The sequence below is a fragment of the Echiichthys vipera genome, assembly GCF_963691815.1.
Source record: "Echiichthys vipera genome assembly, chromosome: 7".
NCBI lineage: Eukaryota > Metazoa > Chordata > Actinopteri > Perciformes > Trachinidae > Echiichthys > Echiichthys vipera.
In genome coordinates this window covers 10,209,051-10,227,827 of record NC_139832.1, presented here as the reverse complement: position 1 = coordinate 10,227,827, position 18,777 = coordinate 10,209,051, and the positions used below count along the sequence as shown (strand labels likewise).

Genomic DNA, 18,777 nt, shown 5'->3' with positions numbered 1-18,777 from the left:
ATGGGCTAAAAGGCTGCCTTGACATCAGTCAGTGAGACCTCTCCACACTCACACATGTCACACTCATACAAAAGGTAGTATGTGTGAGAACCCGGAACATTTTGTGCCTCTTTTAGTAATAATGATAAAAATGATTGGTGCTAAAATTGTAAAACAATATGTTTTTCTTTTTACTCTAGGTACCTGGAGATGGGTATCAACCGTCGCAAGGAGGCCTTGCTGAAGGAGAGAGAGAAAAGAGAGAGGGCCTATCTCCAGGGGGTGGCAGAGGAAAGAGACTACATGTCAGATAGTGAGGTTAGCAACATCAGAGAGGCCAGGGGCGATGGCCTGGAGAGACCACGAACAGCTCCCCAGTCAGAGTTTGACCAATTCATACCCCCCCAGACAGAAGCTGATTCCCAGTACAACACACTAACTAGTCCCTACTCGCACTATGCCCAGTATGTTCCCCAGACCCAAACCACCAGTCACTATACCCAACAGAACCTATATCAGCAGCAGTCCCTTTACCACCAACAGGTGTCTCCTTACCCAACCCTATCCCTCTCCCATGCCCAGGCTCAGTCTAGCAGCTACCAACATGCTCTGCTCTTGCAGCAGGGAAAACAGCGACAAACCACCCTCTCTGATTTAGAACCAAAGATCACCACCAACTATGAAGTGATACACAACCAGCCTCTGCTTATTGTGCCCGCATCCACAGAAAGTAGTTATGGGGTCGCTCACCTGGGAGGCAAGTATGGCAGCTTGGACTTGAGGCTAGGGCTAGGGGAGAGGAGCATGGCGTCTAGTCCCATGTCTAGCATTTCTGCTGATTCCTTTTATGCCGATATTGATCACCACAATTCCAGGAACTATGTGTTAATAGAGGACATAGGGGAGCTCACCAAGGCCTCAACGGGTTTGAGCAACACTGGCTTAGGATCTGGATTCAACCTGCCTGATAAGGAGATGTCCAAGGCAGACAGACTACTCAGGGCAGCAGAAGTCAGGCGCACAGTAGAGGTAAATACTGTATGGTTACATGGTCACATTATCCACATTTTTACCTTTCTCATCCCCTCTTACTGTATATAAAGCTATATTTTTAATTCTGAAGAGACAGACTAGATCAGCAGACCTTTTCTGTGCAAAAAAAACTAAAAAAAATTACAAACATACGGAGAGACAATAGATCAATCTGGCCACATCTGTATGTCATTGATCACTCATTCTCAAGGTCTATGTAACACACATAAAATGCATTTGTTATTGTGTGAGTTAAAATATCATTATTATTGAGAAATCACTCAGTGTGTGACATTTTTCTCCCTTTTAGGTGGCAGAATTTTTAGGCTCATCTCGACTTCAGGGTTATGGTAAAGGAGAAGATGACACTATGGAGGAGCCTTATGAGCTGAAGCTACTGAAACAGCAGATCAAGCAGGAATTCAGGCGTGGAACTGAGGGACTAGAACACTTGACAGGCCTGGGCCTGCCCCAGTATCTCCCCAGTGATGGCAGTTTTCGCCACTTTCCTAAAGGAGAGAAGTATAGCATTGGCAGGCTCACCCTTGAAAAACAGGCTGCAAAGCAACTCCCAGCAGCTGTGCTTTACCAGAAACAGATGAAGAACAAAAAGGCCCTAATAGACCCCAAGGCCATCACAAAGTTTTCCCCAATTCAGGAGAGTAGGGACCTGGAGCCGGACTTTGGCAGCTACATGGGATCCGGTGCCTCTTCTGTGACTAATCTGGCTGCCACAGCTAGGTTGCTTCAAGATGAGATTACATTTGGATTGAGAAAGAACTTGTCTGAGCAGCAAAAATATTTGGGTTCCTCCCTGGGAGCCAATTTAGCTGGTTCTCTTAATCTTGGGCAGACCCTCGGACTTGGACCGACTATCAGGGCCACTGCCCAGGATGATGGCACCTACCCAAGTGGCACCCGATCCCGTCCCTCATCCCGCCCCTCCTCCCGCCCCTCTTCTGTGTATGGCTTGGATCTTTCTATTAAACGGGATTTATCCAGCTCCTCACTTAGGCTGAAAACAGATGCAGAGGTCCTGGATGCAGCATTTGCCCCCGGAGTGGCCAGAGCAAAGCCCACCAGTCTACCTATCAGCCAAAGTAGGGGCCGTATCCCTATTGTGGCTCAGAACTCTGAGGAGGAGAGCCCTCTGAGCCCAGTGGGGCAGCCAATGGGTATGGCTAGAGCCTCGGCTGGACCTCTCCCTCCTATCTCTGCTGACTCTAGGGACCAATTTGGATCCAGCCATTCCCTACCAGAGGCACAGCAACATATGAGGGAGGAATCTCGGACGCGAGGCTATGACCGAGACATTGCATTCATCATGGATGACTTGCAAGGAGCCATGTCTGACAGTGAAGGTAAATGGAGCCTGACACTGTTGCAGCAGCTCAACTATGTGGACCTGCTTGTTATGCATGCTAATGCTGGGTGGTCTCACTGAGTTTATGAATTAACTAGTTATTTTTTAATCATCAGTGCTCCAGATAATTGTTGTTGATTGTTATATTTCCCTGTCACGGTAAATGTGACATTAGATGTTTGCATGATGTTTCCTTTCTTTTTAATATCTTGCTCACATATACATAATACTCTTTGTTTGAGTTTATGTATGTCACTAATCAGTTCTATCCATATTTGTCCTGTGATTTCATGAGCATGCTTTGGCATTTTATTTTACAATGGCTTTACTTATCACAGTTAAATATTCAGGTTTTTTTTATGAATTCACTACTGCTACATATATATTTTAAGAAACATTTATGGCACATAATGGCAGACGCAAGTGGCCATTCAGAAATGTACTGATAGGGCTAGAGTATTTTTTAATATTTAAAAGTTAGATACCACAAAACATGTTTAGCGGTGTTATGAAAAGGCCCTAAAATGTGTAATATACAGTAATGTGGTAATCATACACTGTATAAAAAAATGGACGTAGCCTCTACGTTGAGATCCGTTCCCTCAACTTGATCCAATCGCCCTTGTCTACGGAAGTCGCCATCGTGTCAGACTTTGACTCCGCCTTGTTTCTTCTTAACAAAAAAGGGCATTGTTGTGACATTAGGGGGAGGGTCATACGTCCATTTGACTGATGTATACCTCCAAGGTGAAGGGAGCCAGCAGCTAGCTGTCACTGAAGAAGCCTCGCTCCTAATTATTCATAAACTTTAACCTCCAAATAAATAAAAACTAGCCCGGTACAAAACAGTTCACCCCCCTAAGTGTTGTCATGGAGATATAACCTAAACCTACAGACTAGAATGTTTTTTGTACCAGGCCTTAAATAGGTTTCATTTTGCTGTGAAAACTACCTATTTAACATGGGGGTCAGTGAGAAATTGCTCTATTATGAAACCTGTCCCTAGTGGCGACTCAGCGAGCTGCAATTTTTGGCACTTCCATATTGGATCAACCAGGAAATCGCTGTGGTGGGGGCTTGGTGTCAATCTTAAATAACAAAAATAGAACAATGCAATATTTAATAATTGCCCCATATGTGAAGTGCCTAATAAACATAAATCACATTAACTTATATATGTTTCAAAATTATTGGTAAATTGCATATAGTGTTCGAGATGCTGTACAGGCCATTTGGAAGTTACAGAAACTCATGGTAAAGGACTTTTACATGTAGGTATGACAAGGAGTGTCTGGGCATCCTATGTCTTATTTTCCAGCCCACCAATCTGCCTCAGGAAAAAGTATAGTTTTTACCTTACCGCAATTTCGGAAACCTAGCAGCAGTTTAAGTTCAAAGGAATACTTCTGAATAAATGTGTGTACTCAAGTGTTCAGGTGCAGTGGAGGAATTCACTTTGTGTAGTTACTTCTCTGTAACTCCTGGCAAATCAGTGACACACACTTGCCAGATTAAAAGCAATGCAGGAGTTGCAAGAGTTTCTGTCCACATCAACTCATACTGCAAGGCAATGCTTTGCTTTCAAAAACTACAGTGCAGTTATGTATACTGCTACGTATTACATTTAGCACCATTTTATTGTCTCATTTGACTTGTATGTAACTGTATGTCTTTCATTTTCTATCTGTATCTGATTTGCTTCCTTGCATGTTGTGCACTGTTTTCCATTTCCATTTTAATAAAGTGAATGATTTCTGCTTGTTGCTGTGCATGTCTCATTGCAATATGAGATGTCCATGTCCCCTAGTGATTGACAGCAAATATTTAGCACGATCTCCATCTTCGTAGTGTGGGATTGGTAGTGTTCCATTAATTTAAGCAAACCCATTTCTGCAGAATATACCACTTGAAAAGTTATTCTTAAGGTTTAATAACATACTGTGTGTCATGAATTTAGTAGAAATAAGTATACCTAGACACTTCAAAACATACATTTTGCAAAATACTTGCCTGATTAGTAAGTTAAAGGTTTAATGTCATCCACATTCATTAGCAGATACATATCACAATGCATTAAAGTAACAATATGTTTAGCTTTGTTTCTGGATCAGTATGGTTAAACTGTTGATAAGGTGAAACTTGTCCTGACCCTACATAAAAGTGTCCATCTGCCTTGATTACAGCACTAAGTGAGTCCATGCTGGCTTTGAACAGAGATGATGCCAGAATCTTTCATGAAAGTATCAGACACGGTAGAGTATTTTACAATACTAGTTAAAACCCTTACTTTCATGGTACTGCTATGGCTTAATCTTACACTAATTGATAGATGACTTTTCCCCTAAGGTGTATTTTTTTGTGTTTCATAATACTACTGCTTAAATCTGTAAACCGTCTGACAGGCTAGTAATGTCAGCCTTACAGTAATTCATTCCAAGCATGTCTCTTACATTGACTACTGATTTCAGTGCATGTGCTGAAGAATACTCACAATACTAATCTAGTCTTAGCACAGTTCCTGCAGTTTGTTAAATTGCTGAACATGTGTTGAACGCATTTCTGAAAAAATTTTTTATATAACTTTGTACCCCAGCTGGAGGCCCAAACTGGAATATAGAAGGTGAGACAGCATCACAATTCCATGTAGATACATAGACTGTATGCCTCCATGCCACACGCCATCATGGTTCTGAATGATCCACTTGGTTGATTTTGTAAACACACCAGACTCATTCTGGAATGGCCCACATCTCAGTAGTAAACAATACATGTCATTTAGCAGATCTCTAGAAGTTGACATGCCAGAACCATTCCATAATTAAACCCATCTTAATGGCACTAGATATTTCTTCTGTCACATACTAAAGTGACTTCAGTTATAAATCATTCTGGAATGACTGTGCATCCCAGTGCGTCTGTTAGTATATCAGACCCATTGTCAGTATCCATGTTCATGTACTTTTGCAAAAAATCATGTTTATTGTGTGATCATGCATAAGTGTTAGCACAAAAATGTTTGAATTGCTATTGCAGTGCAAATATGTCAAGGCATTTTACCCCCCCCCCCAAAAAAAAATCTGAATTCTGAAGGTCGATGTTGCCATTGTTTACTGATTCTAGATCAGAAAACTCTAATACTGATAAGAACTGATAAGTGCTTTTTAATCCAAGAAATTTAGCTAACAGGCAACATTTACCCTCAGCGTATATAGTCATCAGGCCATTTCTCTTCATCATTATTGGTGCATCTCGTTGGTGGAATTAGATCACTGATAATACAATGAGACATTTGGCAGACCTTTGCAGATTTTATCCTTAGTGACAATCTCTCACATCAAACACCAAAGTGATGACTCACATTTCAGTAGAAGATTCTCCACCAACCTGACTTACTACCGTGGCTTTAGATGGTTTTTGAGCTTTACAATAATGATGCTAAATGTAACACGAGGCATTCAATGTCTTTTGGATGTTACATGATTAGGGGGTCACAGCACACAGAAATTACAGTGCATAGAAACACAGTAGCACTGTAGGTTTTTGATCATATACTCTATGCTACAGGGGACGGTAAGCAATTACATATTCCTCCCTCTTCCCCCTCACATTATTCCATTAAGAAAAAAACAATTGTTTTGGAAATGGCTATATAAAGAAAGGTATGTTACTAACCTATAACTATTATTTATGATTGTATTAGTATCACACAATGGGACAACTCCAACCCACAGTGCTTTGTCTGAATTAAATATAATGCATCATTAACAAGGGCTTCTTTCAACAATGTTTCATATACAGCAGCTATGAAAATGTGGACAAAAAGAGAGCCCTCACATTGAGACCTGGAGCACTGCATGTATCAAAAGCATGCAAAACTTAAAATGATCTTGAAATGTATTCATCCTTCATTTAGTGATTGCAGTGATCATTTCTCACGGTCAGCATGGAATGGGCGGGCCAGAGTATATACTTCTTCACTTTCTCCCATCCAGTCAGGACAGATTATAGATCTTCTTGCATTTGTACAAACTGGAATGGATGTGTGACAAAACTTTGTGATGCATACTATAAACTGTTTCCAAAGCTTGATTGTGAATTTGATCTCTGCACAAGTAGTCATTACCATGTTTAAGCAGAAATGTATCAAGCTATCTTGCATTCAGTAGGTATATGTTTGTATGAACATGGCTTTTAACCACTATCTCTCCCTGTCTAGCCTACCACTTGAGGAGAGAGGACACCGATTGGTTTGATAAGCCAAGAGAAGGGCATCCGCAGGGCGGAAACATGTCAGACAGGAGACAGGTGAGATCCAACACCATTCAACTTCACACCATGCTGTTTCCTTACTTACATTTTCAAACAGTAAAACTGACTGTTTTCTGTGAAGAAACCTACCATATTTTCTTGATGCTGTGAATTCTTTAAAATCTCTCTCAGATGAAACTGGTACCTTATGCCTTTCCTCACGCTCGCATCAAGCTGAAAAGAGACCTGAAGGACACCAGTGTGTCAGGTACAACGCAAACACATGAACACACAGACATTCCACTAAACGATTATGCACACAATCCTTTTTATCACTTTTTAGCTCACAAGGATGTGCATGGTTATTATTCCCTCAGGGAATGGACTTGGGATTCGTGTGGTAGGTGGGAAGGAGATTCCGGGATGCCGAGGAGAAATTGGAGCATACATTGCCAAGGTTATCCCTGGAGGTGTAGCAGAACAAACAGGAAAAGTTATTGAAGGTAAGAGAAGATGAGTGAATGAGGTGGTATAAATGATTGTTTATCTACCCTAAGTGGCTTATATAGGTTTATTTTTAGTTTTTGTTTCTTTATTATATGATCAGAAAACACAGCATTTACCTTTGGAATAAAAATAAACGGGGAATATAATGTCAGGTTTGGAATAGTGAGAAAAACTATTTCTATCATTCCACGAGAAAGACAGTGTTTAAATGAAGGCACAGGAGGTGCATTCATTTGACTTTGCTATATATATTAAAACATTGAACTGCTGAGGTCTAGACAACGGTGTAAATGCAAAGATACCCGATGGAGATGTGGGAGGCTTCTGTAACCTTCTGTGTTGTGGTCTGTAATGCCTCATTCCAAGACACATCCCATCCAAACACAGAGAAAGCCTTTCAACTCACCCTCCACAGCACTTGGCTGCGTTAGTCATTAGGCTATATTTAGCAACATTATAGACACACAAAGACACAAAGGCAAGCATAGACAAACTGACATTGGCTTTATGCATTTTCAGAAATCCCTTCTCAATTTGTACATTAAAATATTTATTTTCGGGTGATAGATTTTCTAATGTTCAGAAGCATGAATATCTATGGTTTTCCCACAGTTTTGAGATATTTTGGGACATAATTGGTACTAGTTTCTCTCTTTAAAAGGGAACTCCACCATAGGGACTGCCATGACATTGCTATTGCACAAGGGAGGGGGTGAAGGACAGATCAGCTAATGTATTTCTTCTTGGTCTGATGTACTTTATTCATTTAGTGGGTTTGAAAATAATAGGATAGAGTGGGTTCCCTTTTCATGACATTATTAGTTGTAATAGAAAACAGGAATAATGGTCACACTTGCAATATTTACTTTCTAGCGCATGCTGAATTGAAACTATGCAAATGTGATGTTCACTGAAAAGAGAATGGCAGCGGAACATGCCCTCAGGTGCAAAGAAAAATAAAGTGGGGGAGGATACGGTGAATTATATAGAGAAGGAGCAGAGGGAATAATCTAAATGAGCACTGGCTCATGCAGAAGAATATGGTGATAATAATTCAAGCTTTTATTGTCACAGCAGCTGGTGAGTTGTTGTGTAAGCAGAAGTCTAACCTGAAGACCAGATTTCGGATGTCTCAGTGAGGCCTCAAAGCTTTGGCCTTGGGTTGCAAGTTTGAGTTTGCTGTGCACTGAGTTTCATAAAGTATGTTACCGTATTCTTCGGACTATAAATTTCACTTTTTTCATGGTTTGGCTGGTCCTGCGACTTATACTTAGGTCTTCAGGTGAGACTTCTGCTTACACAACACCTTATATAGGAAATTATAAAATTTCCTATGTGCATTAAAACAGAAAACGGTAATCGAGCAACAGAAAGTAAGTTTGGAGTGAGCGAGAAACTTGTGGAAAAAAAGCTGAGAATACTCCAACTACAATGAAGAAAACAAAAAGCTAGATGGCCACAGCTATAGGAACAAGTTCACAAACAGGTGCTTGAACAGCGTGAGTTGTCCGACTGAACATCGGATGCGCATTTGATGAGAAGTTCAGAGGAAGGCTCACTGAAAAAATCAAAAACACATTACCACGCCTAGATATGTCGAAAACGCAACCAATGTTAGAATTAGAAAATGAAAAACTAACCATCGACTGATTAGTTTACCTGTTAGCCGGTCTGCAGCAAGGCTATGGAAAGAGGAAAGGACACTAAGGGAATCGAGGGAATGACACATGCGCAGTCGAACTGGAGCGTCGCCTTTCTCTTTAAATGAATGTGCGCCACCGTACAGTCTATGTGCGCCATCTATTCAGCATCATGGCAATTGCAGACCAGATTTTACTGCGCAAGTGTCATACCCCCGAAGCACTGCCATCGTCGATTGGTGACTTAGCCTTTTTCAACTGGTCTTTGTCTGCAGTCGTCTGTAAATGCCGTAAACGCGCAAATTCGCCTTCCCATTGGCTGTCTTGGCTGTAGCGTGGATTCGTGGTGCGTTCATGTTTGTTCGGCAAAACGAAACGCTTTGGAAACCGCGTTAAACACAGGTAATGAGGTAAGGTAATAATATGATTCCGACCACGTAAAAAAATACATTTAATAGATTTTCGAGATATTTTACTCCTGGAACGGCGTTTCCACCACCACTAATTAATATATATATTTTAACTTTAGGCTACTATTTGAGATGTGTGTTGTTAATCTGACATACCATTTTTGTTTGAGTAATAAGATTGTGTGTAAAACTCTAGCTACTGATGTTGTGCTGTTCGTTTTGCTGTAATAATACAAATCAACACAAAAGCCAAAAAAATGACAATATTGAGGTTTTCTTCTTGGTGTACTACAGATTAAAGCAATGCTTCTGCTGTGTGAGCATATAGGCTACACTAATCAGAATGTTGTACATAATTCAATTTAATTGTATTCATAGTGCCAGATCATAACTAAAGTTATCTCAGGACCCTTTACAGAGTAGGAACTGTATAGACCACACTCTATGACTTATTTATGATTTACATAGACCCAGCAGAGAGGGCTATAACGTGTTGTGTGGGAATTGATACTGAACACCCTTTGTCTCTGAATGTGCCTGTTTGCATTTATTGCACCACAGGAATGCAGGTGTTGGAGTGGAACGGAATCCCTTTGATGGGAAAGACTTATGAAGAAGTGCAATGCATCATGGGCCAGCCATGTGCAGAGGCGGAGCTCTGTGTGAGACTGTGAGTTACATCTGTCATCATTTACCCCTCTATCCCACTGAAACTCAAACATGTTTAGTCGCAATATGGTAACTGCACCAATTTACACCTTTTCTCCTCCCTCCTTTGCCTTCTCCTCATCCCACACCCCTTCATCTGACAAATATCACACTCTATGACCAATTACTGCTAAAACACACTGGTTGATATTCCATTATAAATCTCCGGATCCAAACAGTGACCTTAATATGCTGTCTGACCCTGAGCATCCACAAGCCCTGGAGCACCATGTACAGCTTAAGGCTGGTATGTACAAGGATTTGATGATATGTCTGCATGCATGCATGTATCTGTGTACCTATTTCACATGATTACAAGATACATTATGATACACATTTGTCTCAGTAGGCGGGCAACGTTCCCCTGGTGTGGATCCTAAGCAGCTGGCTGCAGAACTGCAGAAGGTATCCCAGCAGCTGGCTCCTGGTATGACTGGAACAGGGCTTGGACCTGGAGGTTTGGGGGTCCTCTCTGCACTGGAGCGCTCTGCCCTCCTCCACTCGGGTACTGGTTCGGCTGCCTCCAGTGGTGTGCCAAGCCCCGGCCAGCCTGCATCCCCTGCCATAAACAAAAAACAACGACACAAGGTTGTGGATTTGACTTGTCAGCATGCTTTCTGCTGCCTCATCTCAGAAACACTATTGAGTTGGAAAGAGTTCAGTTTACACATTAAGTTAACATAAAGCAAAGATGGAATGTAGATAGTGAACAACTGGTTAATATGAGATTGATACACTGTGTAAAATATAATGAATTATAATATGGATCTGTTTTAAGCTGCAGTCTTTGGAACCTTTGTGATCAATCATGCACATCAATCGGTACTACATCAGACATAACACTTCAAAGGAGAGGTTGCATGTGAAGGTCAAATGGTATGACTGTGTTCATCAGAGGGTGACAGGCCAATTATAATGGAACAGGTAGTCTGATGCAGTGCATGACCCTGGGTACGGGTGCTTTTTACACCTGCTTAATAATGAGCAAAAGTTTGAAAGCTTGGTTCTTGAATGGCATATCACACTGACAGATGACAGAGGGTGTATTATGCAATAACAAATGGTGGTGAATACAGTACATTGCATTGAATATGAAACAAACAGTAGAAATATAATTGTACTTTGGAGATGGTCTAAACCGAACCTTTTTTTAAGTGTGTTTTTAAATGTCTAAGTACCTCAAAAATTGATTAACCTTCTGTAACTTCACTGGAGGACTTTTCCAGTCAATTGCACTGCCCATATAGCCAAATCTCTCCTGAGGCCTATAGATCCATTGAGAAATCTTTGCTCAGCATCTTTTCTACAAGGACAACCCATTCATCTGTACGATGACATTATTATATTATATATTATTATATATACAGTATATCAAGAGTGAAGTCAGAGCACCATTTACTGCAACCTAATTCCAGGGTAATGGCTGAAGTCTGTCATGTCCTTTGTATTTTACAACCATTGTATGTTCTTTCCTACTTTTTTTAATAGCCAATAGAGGTAATGAGGACACCTCATCCCATCACTGGAGAAATTCAGGTAAAAAAGAAAACACTTCAAAAAGTACTGTAGTTGTAGTTTGGTCTTTCTCATATAGCCTCCACTCCACTCTTTTCCCCTCAGCTCCAGATCAACTATGACAGGAACCTGGGCAACCTGATCGTCCACGTCCTGCAGGCTAGAAACCTAGCCCAGAGGGACAACGACGGATACTCTGACCCTTTTGTCAAGGTCTACCTCTTACCTGGGAGAGGGTGAGCTCTGAGTGTGTTTGGATGTTCACAAATGTCTGGTCTGTGTCTGCCTTTCTGCTTCTGTGTCTGTCTTGTTTTCTCTCCCCCTATTTCTTTCTGACTTTATATTGACTGTCCTGTACGGAATTGACTAACGACTTGAGTTTGTATGAGAGAATTACACGGGACATGATGATTTGAGGCAGTCATTTGTAGTGTCATTTGATTCAATTTGATCCATTCTCTAAAAAACACTGGATGGGTGTTTTAAACTTTATACATAGTTGTGAGAGGAGATCCTTGGCCATAATGCAACATTATAATATGTTCAGTTATTTGGCCATAGACAGCATACATGTGTGCATAACATACTCTATGCTGAATTTAACATTATTCTCTCACACTGCCCCTTTGGCCGAATTGAGGATTTTAGTATTGTCCCCCTGAACTATGTCCTGGGCTTTCTCCTCTTGTCTGATCCACCATCTTCCCAAGAGCCTGTAAATAGCAAGAGAAAAGGATCGATACAGCAGTTATCTGCTCTGTAACAGTATCTGCTCTGAGATAATGACCCCATCAGACCTGTTTATGAGATTATAAGACCTCTCTACTACATGCTGTATAGGTTAGAAATGAAAGCTCTTTAGGAGAGCACTTATGTTCTCCTGTTCTTTCTGTATTTGTCAGACTTTAGCAGTAGGGTGCACATCCATGGTATAACAACAACACTTCAGAATAGTTAATAAGTCATTCACCCATGAGCCAGTTGTAATCATTGTGAGGTTTTTTTGGCCTTGAGTCTCATACATTGCTTGGGCACAAAAACAGTGATACACTCTGCAGAGAATATTGATTGCCTCAGCTCTCTATCCGTTACTGCCTTTTATTTGAGCTCACTGGGCTTCTCTGACTGTTTTTTGTGTTTTTGCTTTTCCTGTTTGTGATATCTGCCCTCCTCTTCCTCTTCTGGACTCCCTCAGCCAAGTCATGGTTGTCCAGAATGCAAGGTAGTGTGGTGCTGATCTTTGTTTTCCGTTGGTGTTCTGTTTTTGTTTCCGTAATGTATGTGTCGAAATTGGTTTTCCATCCTTTTGTTGTGGCCTTTGTTGTTCGTCCAATTATCTGCTCTATTTCATGGTGTTTAAGGACTGTCCTACCATTGCTTTCTCCATGCCTCTCACTTTTAACTCTCCTCAGCTTTTATCTCTGAAGTACTTTGTGATGTAGTAAAAGCATCTTAGTCAATTTAAAGAACATTTACATTTGAATTTGTTTCTGATGACTCAACAGCAGGAGATGAGTTAACGTATAAGCATCTATTCAGTCCACATTTATTGAGTTTTATCACAGGTGAATGTTTGCCATGGGGTCAGGCAGGGAAAATACATTTAAATGTATTACTGACAACCGCTCATTCTGAATATCATGACTTATCAGTGCTGACAACAAGAGAAGAACCAAGTATGCCCAGAAGACCATGAACCCAGAATGGAACCAGACTGTCATCTACAAGAACATTCATTTGGAGCAGGTACTGTGCAGAATGACATTAAAACATACATACTCTGTTTGTGCTGTGGGCTACTTTGGATGAAGTGGATGCCTTATACTCTCTTTCTGTCCTCATGCCTTGTACCCAGGGCTGTTCTCCGTATCCTTGTACAACCTCTTATCTACTCAGCAATCCCAAGACTCAGGTTAATGGCCATCATTTCTGCCCCCACGCATTCGCAACACAGACAGTCTGTGTGTCATTTTTAATTTAAAAAACAACAGTGATCGAAACTTGGTAATTCGAGTGTTACTTTGTATATGGATGCGGGTGTGTATTCTGGGATGTCTATGTTTACTAGCAGCATACATTGTTTCTGACAGAGACACCACCCTGGCTGTAATTGCAATAGTGAAGGAAGAGTGCAGATGCGGTAGCTTTAGTGGTCAGAGAATAGAGGCCTTCATTGGCTCCTCTGGGGCTGCCTTCTGTTAATCACATTTCATTGGTCAGAGCCTGCTGACTTTAAAAATGCTGCTGCAGTGCTTGCTCGCCCACTCCCCCTCTGAGATATGTTTCCATCTCCTCCCTCACATTTCTATATACACATACACATTCACAACTTTATGCCATGAGCATGTATTGGAACAAACCAACTGTGAGTTATTGCTTATTACAATAAATAACCCTCCACTGCTGTATGTTTTGCATTCATTCAGGCACTGCACATAGAGTGTGCCTGTTTTCTTTCACGTTTTCTTTACCCACATGCACCCAAACATGGGCACACATACACAGTGCTCTCCCTCATATACACGCACACAAGATCCCCCATCATAATTTATGCCACTATCTCCTCTTCTTTACACTTTCTATCCAGTTAAAGAAAAAGACGCTGGAGGTGACAGTGTGGGACTATGACAGATCCTCCTCCAATGACTTCCTTGGAGAAGTGAGTGCTTTCTGGATCTGAATAAAAATGTCTGAAAATGTTAAATGCATTTAGTGTTTACCTCACACAAAAGGTTTGCTTTACTTTTTTGAGGGACCAGCTTTTCTTAACAACATGATAATATTAACCTTAACCCCATCCTCTCCAAAGTCAAGCTTTGCTTCATGCCCGTAAATCTGTATAATAAGCAGTGCTATTCATCTTGTGCTAAATACACAATGCTTTCCCAAAGAGACTGTTTTCACACACAGTGCTATTATCTACCTTCATAAAAAATCCTCTCTGTGTTCCCTTCTATCATGGAGTCTTTTTCTACCTGATGTAACCTACCTGCTGGTAGCTGGGTTTGCTTTGGAGTCTTGAATATTTTTCTTTCTCTCAATGTTGTGTGTGTGTGTGTGTGTGTGTGTGTGTGTGTGTGTGTGTGTGTGTGTGTGTGTGTGTGTGTGTGTGTGTGTGTGTGTGTGTGTGTGTGCGTGTGCGTGTGTGCGTGTGCGTGTGTGTGTGCGTGTGTGTGTATGTGTGTCTGTGTGTTAATTGTATCCTAGGTGTTGATTGACTTGTCGAACACTACTCAGCTAGACAACACTCCTCGCTGGCTGCCTCTAAAGGAGCAGAGTGAGAGTATTGAGCACAGCAAAGCCCACCATGCTGCTCAAGGCCCACCAGGGTCTGGGTCAGGTCATGGATATGGTCAGGGACACAGCCTGGGTCATATGTCAGGCCCTGGGATGGCGCCTGGGCATGGTATGGGACAGGGACAAGAACCAGACGGGAGTCACGATTCACCTAAAAACTCTGTAATCAAGAGCAGAAGCCATGGCATCTTCCCTGATCCATCCAAAGGTAAAATAAGTACTTGTTGTTTGCCTGGGAACTACTCTTATACATCTTACATCTCCATAATTTCCATGAATCGGTTTATTCTATATGACACAAACTGATTACACTTGGCATTAAAAACTTGAATTCATTAACTGGTCACTCGGTTGCTGTTGTTATAGAGACTGTTACCATAGAAACTAAAATGCATTATTTCTTGACAGCTGTAATTACACTTTATGAACTTATCAACTGCTGCATGGCACAATGAGGACCACTGTGGAGAAGCATGTGGAATAATTTACATCTATTTCCTCTGGTCCCACAAGCAGCCATAAGCCTCCATTTCTTCTTTCTCCAGATATGCAGATGCTGCCTTTGGAAAAGTCACACAGCAGCCCAGGCAGCTCCAAGTCTTCCTCTGATGGCCAGCTGCGCTCCCATGGCCCCTCCCGAAGCCAAAGCAAAAGCAGCGTCACTCAGGCCCACCTTGAAGATGCTGGGATAGCCATAGCTGCCGCAGAGGCTGCTGTGCAACAGTCCCGCCTGCAACCAAGTAAATCCCACCCCTACCCATGATACACTTCCTGTGACATGCTTCCTTTTTCCTGTGCATGCAAGCTTTTGTTGAGATTGTTTGATGAAAACCTGAACCGCTGTGCATTCACCCCATTAACATTTTACCTATGCCTTCTGCTCTCCTCATCTTACTTTTTTTATACAATGTGATTTGTTTGTTTTTATCAATAATCCTGGTTTAATTTCTAACTCCTTCAAGTTAGATCAATCATACTAATATAGTCACTTAATGAAATACGGGGCTGATGAAAAAGACAAATAACTGAGATATATCAAAATCTAAACTTGCTTTTAAAAGCTTATTTTACTCACTCCTTAAATCTGAAATGTAATATTTATAAATCTGGAATATTCAGTTCACTAAATATCCCAAATGTAGTATTTGACATTTTCCATTTGTTTAACATGTTTGGTATTTTGGTATCTATAGGTTATACAGTTGATATGTTACTGTGAGTTATTAACACAGCAGAATCATTTAACAACTTACGCTATAACAGAACTAAAGAAAACTATATATTTAATTAGCTATATAATAAGATCCCTCTGTTTCTTCATGAATTATGCATGTGCCAATCTCAGGCATATGGTTTCTACAGAACCCTAGTGTGGAGATCCCCCAACCCTGGTATAGAAACCAAACTGGGATGGTAATCCCTCACACGTCTTGTACCATATTAACACAATTTAAACAATATTCATCCATGTTTATGCATAATCTTTAGTGTGATGTCCTCAAAATGAAAAACTATGTTGTCATCCCTTTCTGAGATAAGTTAGCCCAGTGTCAGAACTATTTAAGCATGCAGTTGCAGCTTCCCTGGCTACTATTCCCTGGCCACTCCGGACTTTGTGATGCTGCAGTCTCTCTTTGTGTGTGCATGTGTGTGCTATATGAATGAACCCTTAGCCACAAAATACATACACAGACACACACAGGTACTGAATGGCACATAGGCTCCCCTCCCTACACAAACCTTTACCCAACCTGCTGCCTAAAACAAAGGGGACACAAATCTGAGATCGAACCAGTCAAACCAGGAAACACAAGCACACCAAGAGGTTCAAAAGTCAACAGGCGATCAGCTAACCATGAGAGGAACAGAAGTGTCAAGGGAAGGTGAGACAACAAAGAAAAAATGTACTGCTAAATATAATAATCCTAACTTATTAACCATAATGCAATAACACTAAAAATGAATTAAATAAGAAACAAAATTAAGTCATGTAACCAAATGTTTAAAACTAATTAAGTAACAAAATATTTCTCCTTTTTAATGATTTTCATGTATGTAAGTATGTGAATGTCCGAGTGCATGCGTGTGTCTTTTTTTTCACTCTTTTGTTATTTATATAATAATGTTTCATGGCTATAGAAACAGACTTCCAAGATGTTTGTGCCGCAGATTGTTTTGACTATACATAATTGTTTCCTGTAAAAGTAGGCAGTAAACACTGAGATCATGAAGGCAAAGAATATATCCACCCTTAGTCTAGACAGAACCACTTCACCTATTCCCTGAACTAATCATGCTTTTTCCTACTGTATAACTATGACTCAACTGCAGCCAGGAGCCAAGAGAAAAGAGTGAAATCTATAAAAGAACATTCATATCTCCACACTAAATTCATTTTCATTAGCGGATTAATCTTAGTGACCTTCATTTATTTCTAGTGAAGGGATCTGCTGGCATCTTTGAGTTAACCAATGTTACTAATACTGCACTGCTTAATGCAAGGACAAGCTGTCTATGCTGATCTGTCCCTCCTGTGATATGCTCTCATGCGACGTTCAGTCAAAGTTACGTGTGACAGACAGCGTCACTGTCAGTTAGCTGGGGGTGTGAAGTGTTTCTGTTGGACATGCACGCATACGTGGTAAAAGCGGAGTCAGTGGCAACGTTCTATGTTTGTCACTGTGTATACATTTCCTGTAAAGAAAGTTATAGATAAATAAATAATTTCCTCACCAATATGCCTGCTCTTGCCACCATCAGGACCAGGACACCGACTGGGTGATGTCTCAGGGTCAGTGGTGCTGTCTGCACCAAGTCTTGTGGGAGACGCCTATGGAGGTCTGGATGGGGAAGAGGTTGCGGGCACTGGAGTGGACAGTGCCATTTTCCAAGTGCCACACATGTAATACAATTTGTACTGTAGCTCATTCTCAGCACATCCAGCAAGGCTGCCAGTAATTCCGATTATTGCATTGTCATTCAGTAGGACTTATGATGGTTATATGTTTGTTTGTTTTTCCTCACAGTGGTTCTGTTCCTAATGGCACAGACAAAAACCAACTAGGGACCCCTGAAAATGAAGGCAAGTTCCAGAATTGTCCTTTGTTTACGTTATGTTACTTGGTTGTAGGTCTCCACCTGCTGGGTACTTTGTATAACACTTTTATTTTTTTACCCAGACACTCTTTTAACCAACTCTAAACTGTGTCTCTACAATGACACTATTCAATCAAATGCTCAGTTAAGTGCTAATTGTGAAGGAACAATATTTACCTAATGACTTACTGTATGGCTTGCAATGGTGAAAGAGAAGTTGATGTCACAATGTCCTATCCGCTGTCATAACTACATCTACGTTTCATGTAGCTCAGGTGTCACGGTGCCTCTCTTCAATCTCTAGTTACAATTTGTAACAAAGAGCCCAAGGTCATCTTAGGCTGTACCCTGGCAGCTGTTACGCAGATGAGGGTCAGGAGGTCATTTCCATGGTGCCTTCTAACTCATTTAACACATTTACCTCATCCAGTCTTATGAAATCCTTGTCCTTAAATATCAAGAGACACATGCCAGTCGACAAGTCTTGTGTGAAACTGCAAATATGTTTCATGACCTGCATTCATTCTGCTGTGAGCCCAGGTTTGGTGGTGCATAATTGCTTTATGATTTAAATAATCCTTAATGACATTTGGAGAACACACTTTTCTGTGCAACCATAGGAATCTGCCTAAAGTTACTCTGCACAATTCAGCCAGGGTTATCCAAATTATGAAAGCTCCATCTTGATTCTAAAGACTGATCATCCACATCTCATTGTCATTCTTATTTTTAGGCGGTAAAACACAAGTAATGGGGGAGATCAAGGTGGCTCTCAAGAAGGAGGTAAAGACAGAAGGGGACCAACTGGTCTTGGAGATCCTGCAATGCAGAAACATCACTTATAAGTTCAAAAGCCCTGACCACCTACCAGGTCTGGAAGAAGTGTTTATCTATGCACAATACACATGCACACAAGTGCTAGTAAATGGATGTGTGTTTTAGAAACTCTGGAGCTTCACTAATCTATATTCATGAATGATCT

General features: G+C 41.0%; 1 protein-coding gene across 1 annotated transcript in view; it reads left to right on the top strand.

The window, feature by feature from the left end:
* Positions 1-18,777, top strand: part of pclob (piccolo presynaptic cytomatrix protein b) — a gene marked incomplete at both ends in the record, with an annotated part of 55,614 nt that overhangs the window by 35,890 nt on the left and 947 nt on the right. The window contains 20 exons of the mRNA XM_083916415.1: positions 180-1,008; positions 1,322-2,372; positions 4,558-4,626; positions 4,968-4,994; positions 6,591-6,679; positions 6,815-6,890; positions 7,000-7,125; positions 9,741-9,849; positions 10,067-10,134; positions 10,234-10,478; positions 11,376-11,423; positions 11,508-11,638; positions 12,598-12,624; positions 13,055-13,148; positions 13,990-14,061; positions 14,610-14,907; positions 15,245-15,439; positions 17,460-17,601; positions 17,726-17,781; positions 18,529-18,666. Of these exons, the coding sequence (XP_083772541.1) occupies positions 180-1,008; positions 1,322-2,372; positions 4,558-4,626; positions 4,968-4,994; positions 6,591-6,679; positions 6,815-6,890; positions 7,000-7,125; positions 9,741-9,849; positions 10,067-10,134; positions 10,234-10,478; positions 11,376-11,423; positions 11,508-11,638; positions 12,598-12,624; positions 13,055-13,148; positions 13,990-14,061; positions 14,610-14,907; positions 15,245-15,439; positions 17,460-17,601; positions 17,726-17,781; positions 18,529-18,666 (3,890 nt within the window). The remainder of the gene's footprint in view (positions 1-179; positions 1,009-1,321; positions 2,373-4,557; positions 4,627-4,967; positions 4,995-6,590; positions 6,680-6,814; positions 6,891-6,999; positions 7,126-9,740; positions 9,850-10,066; positions 10,135-10,233; positions 10,479-11,375; positions 11,424-11,507; positions 11,639-12,597; positions 12,625-13,054; positions 13,149-13,989; positions 14,062-14,609; positions 14,908-15,244; positions 15,440-17,459; positions 17,602-17,725; positions 17,782-18,528; positions 18,667-18,777) is intronic.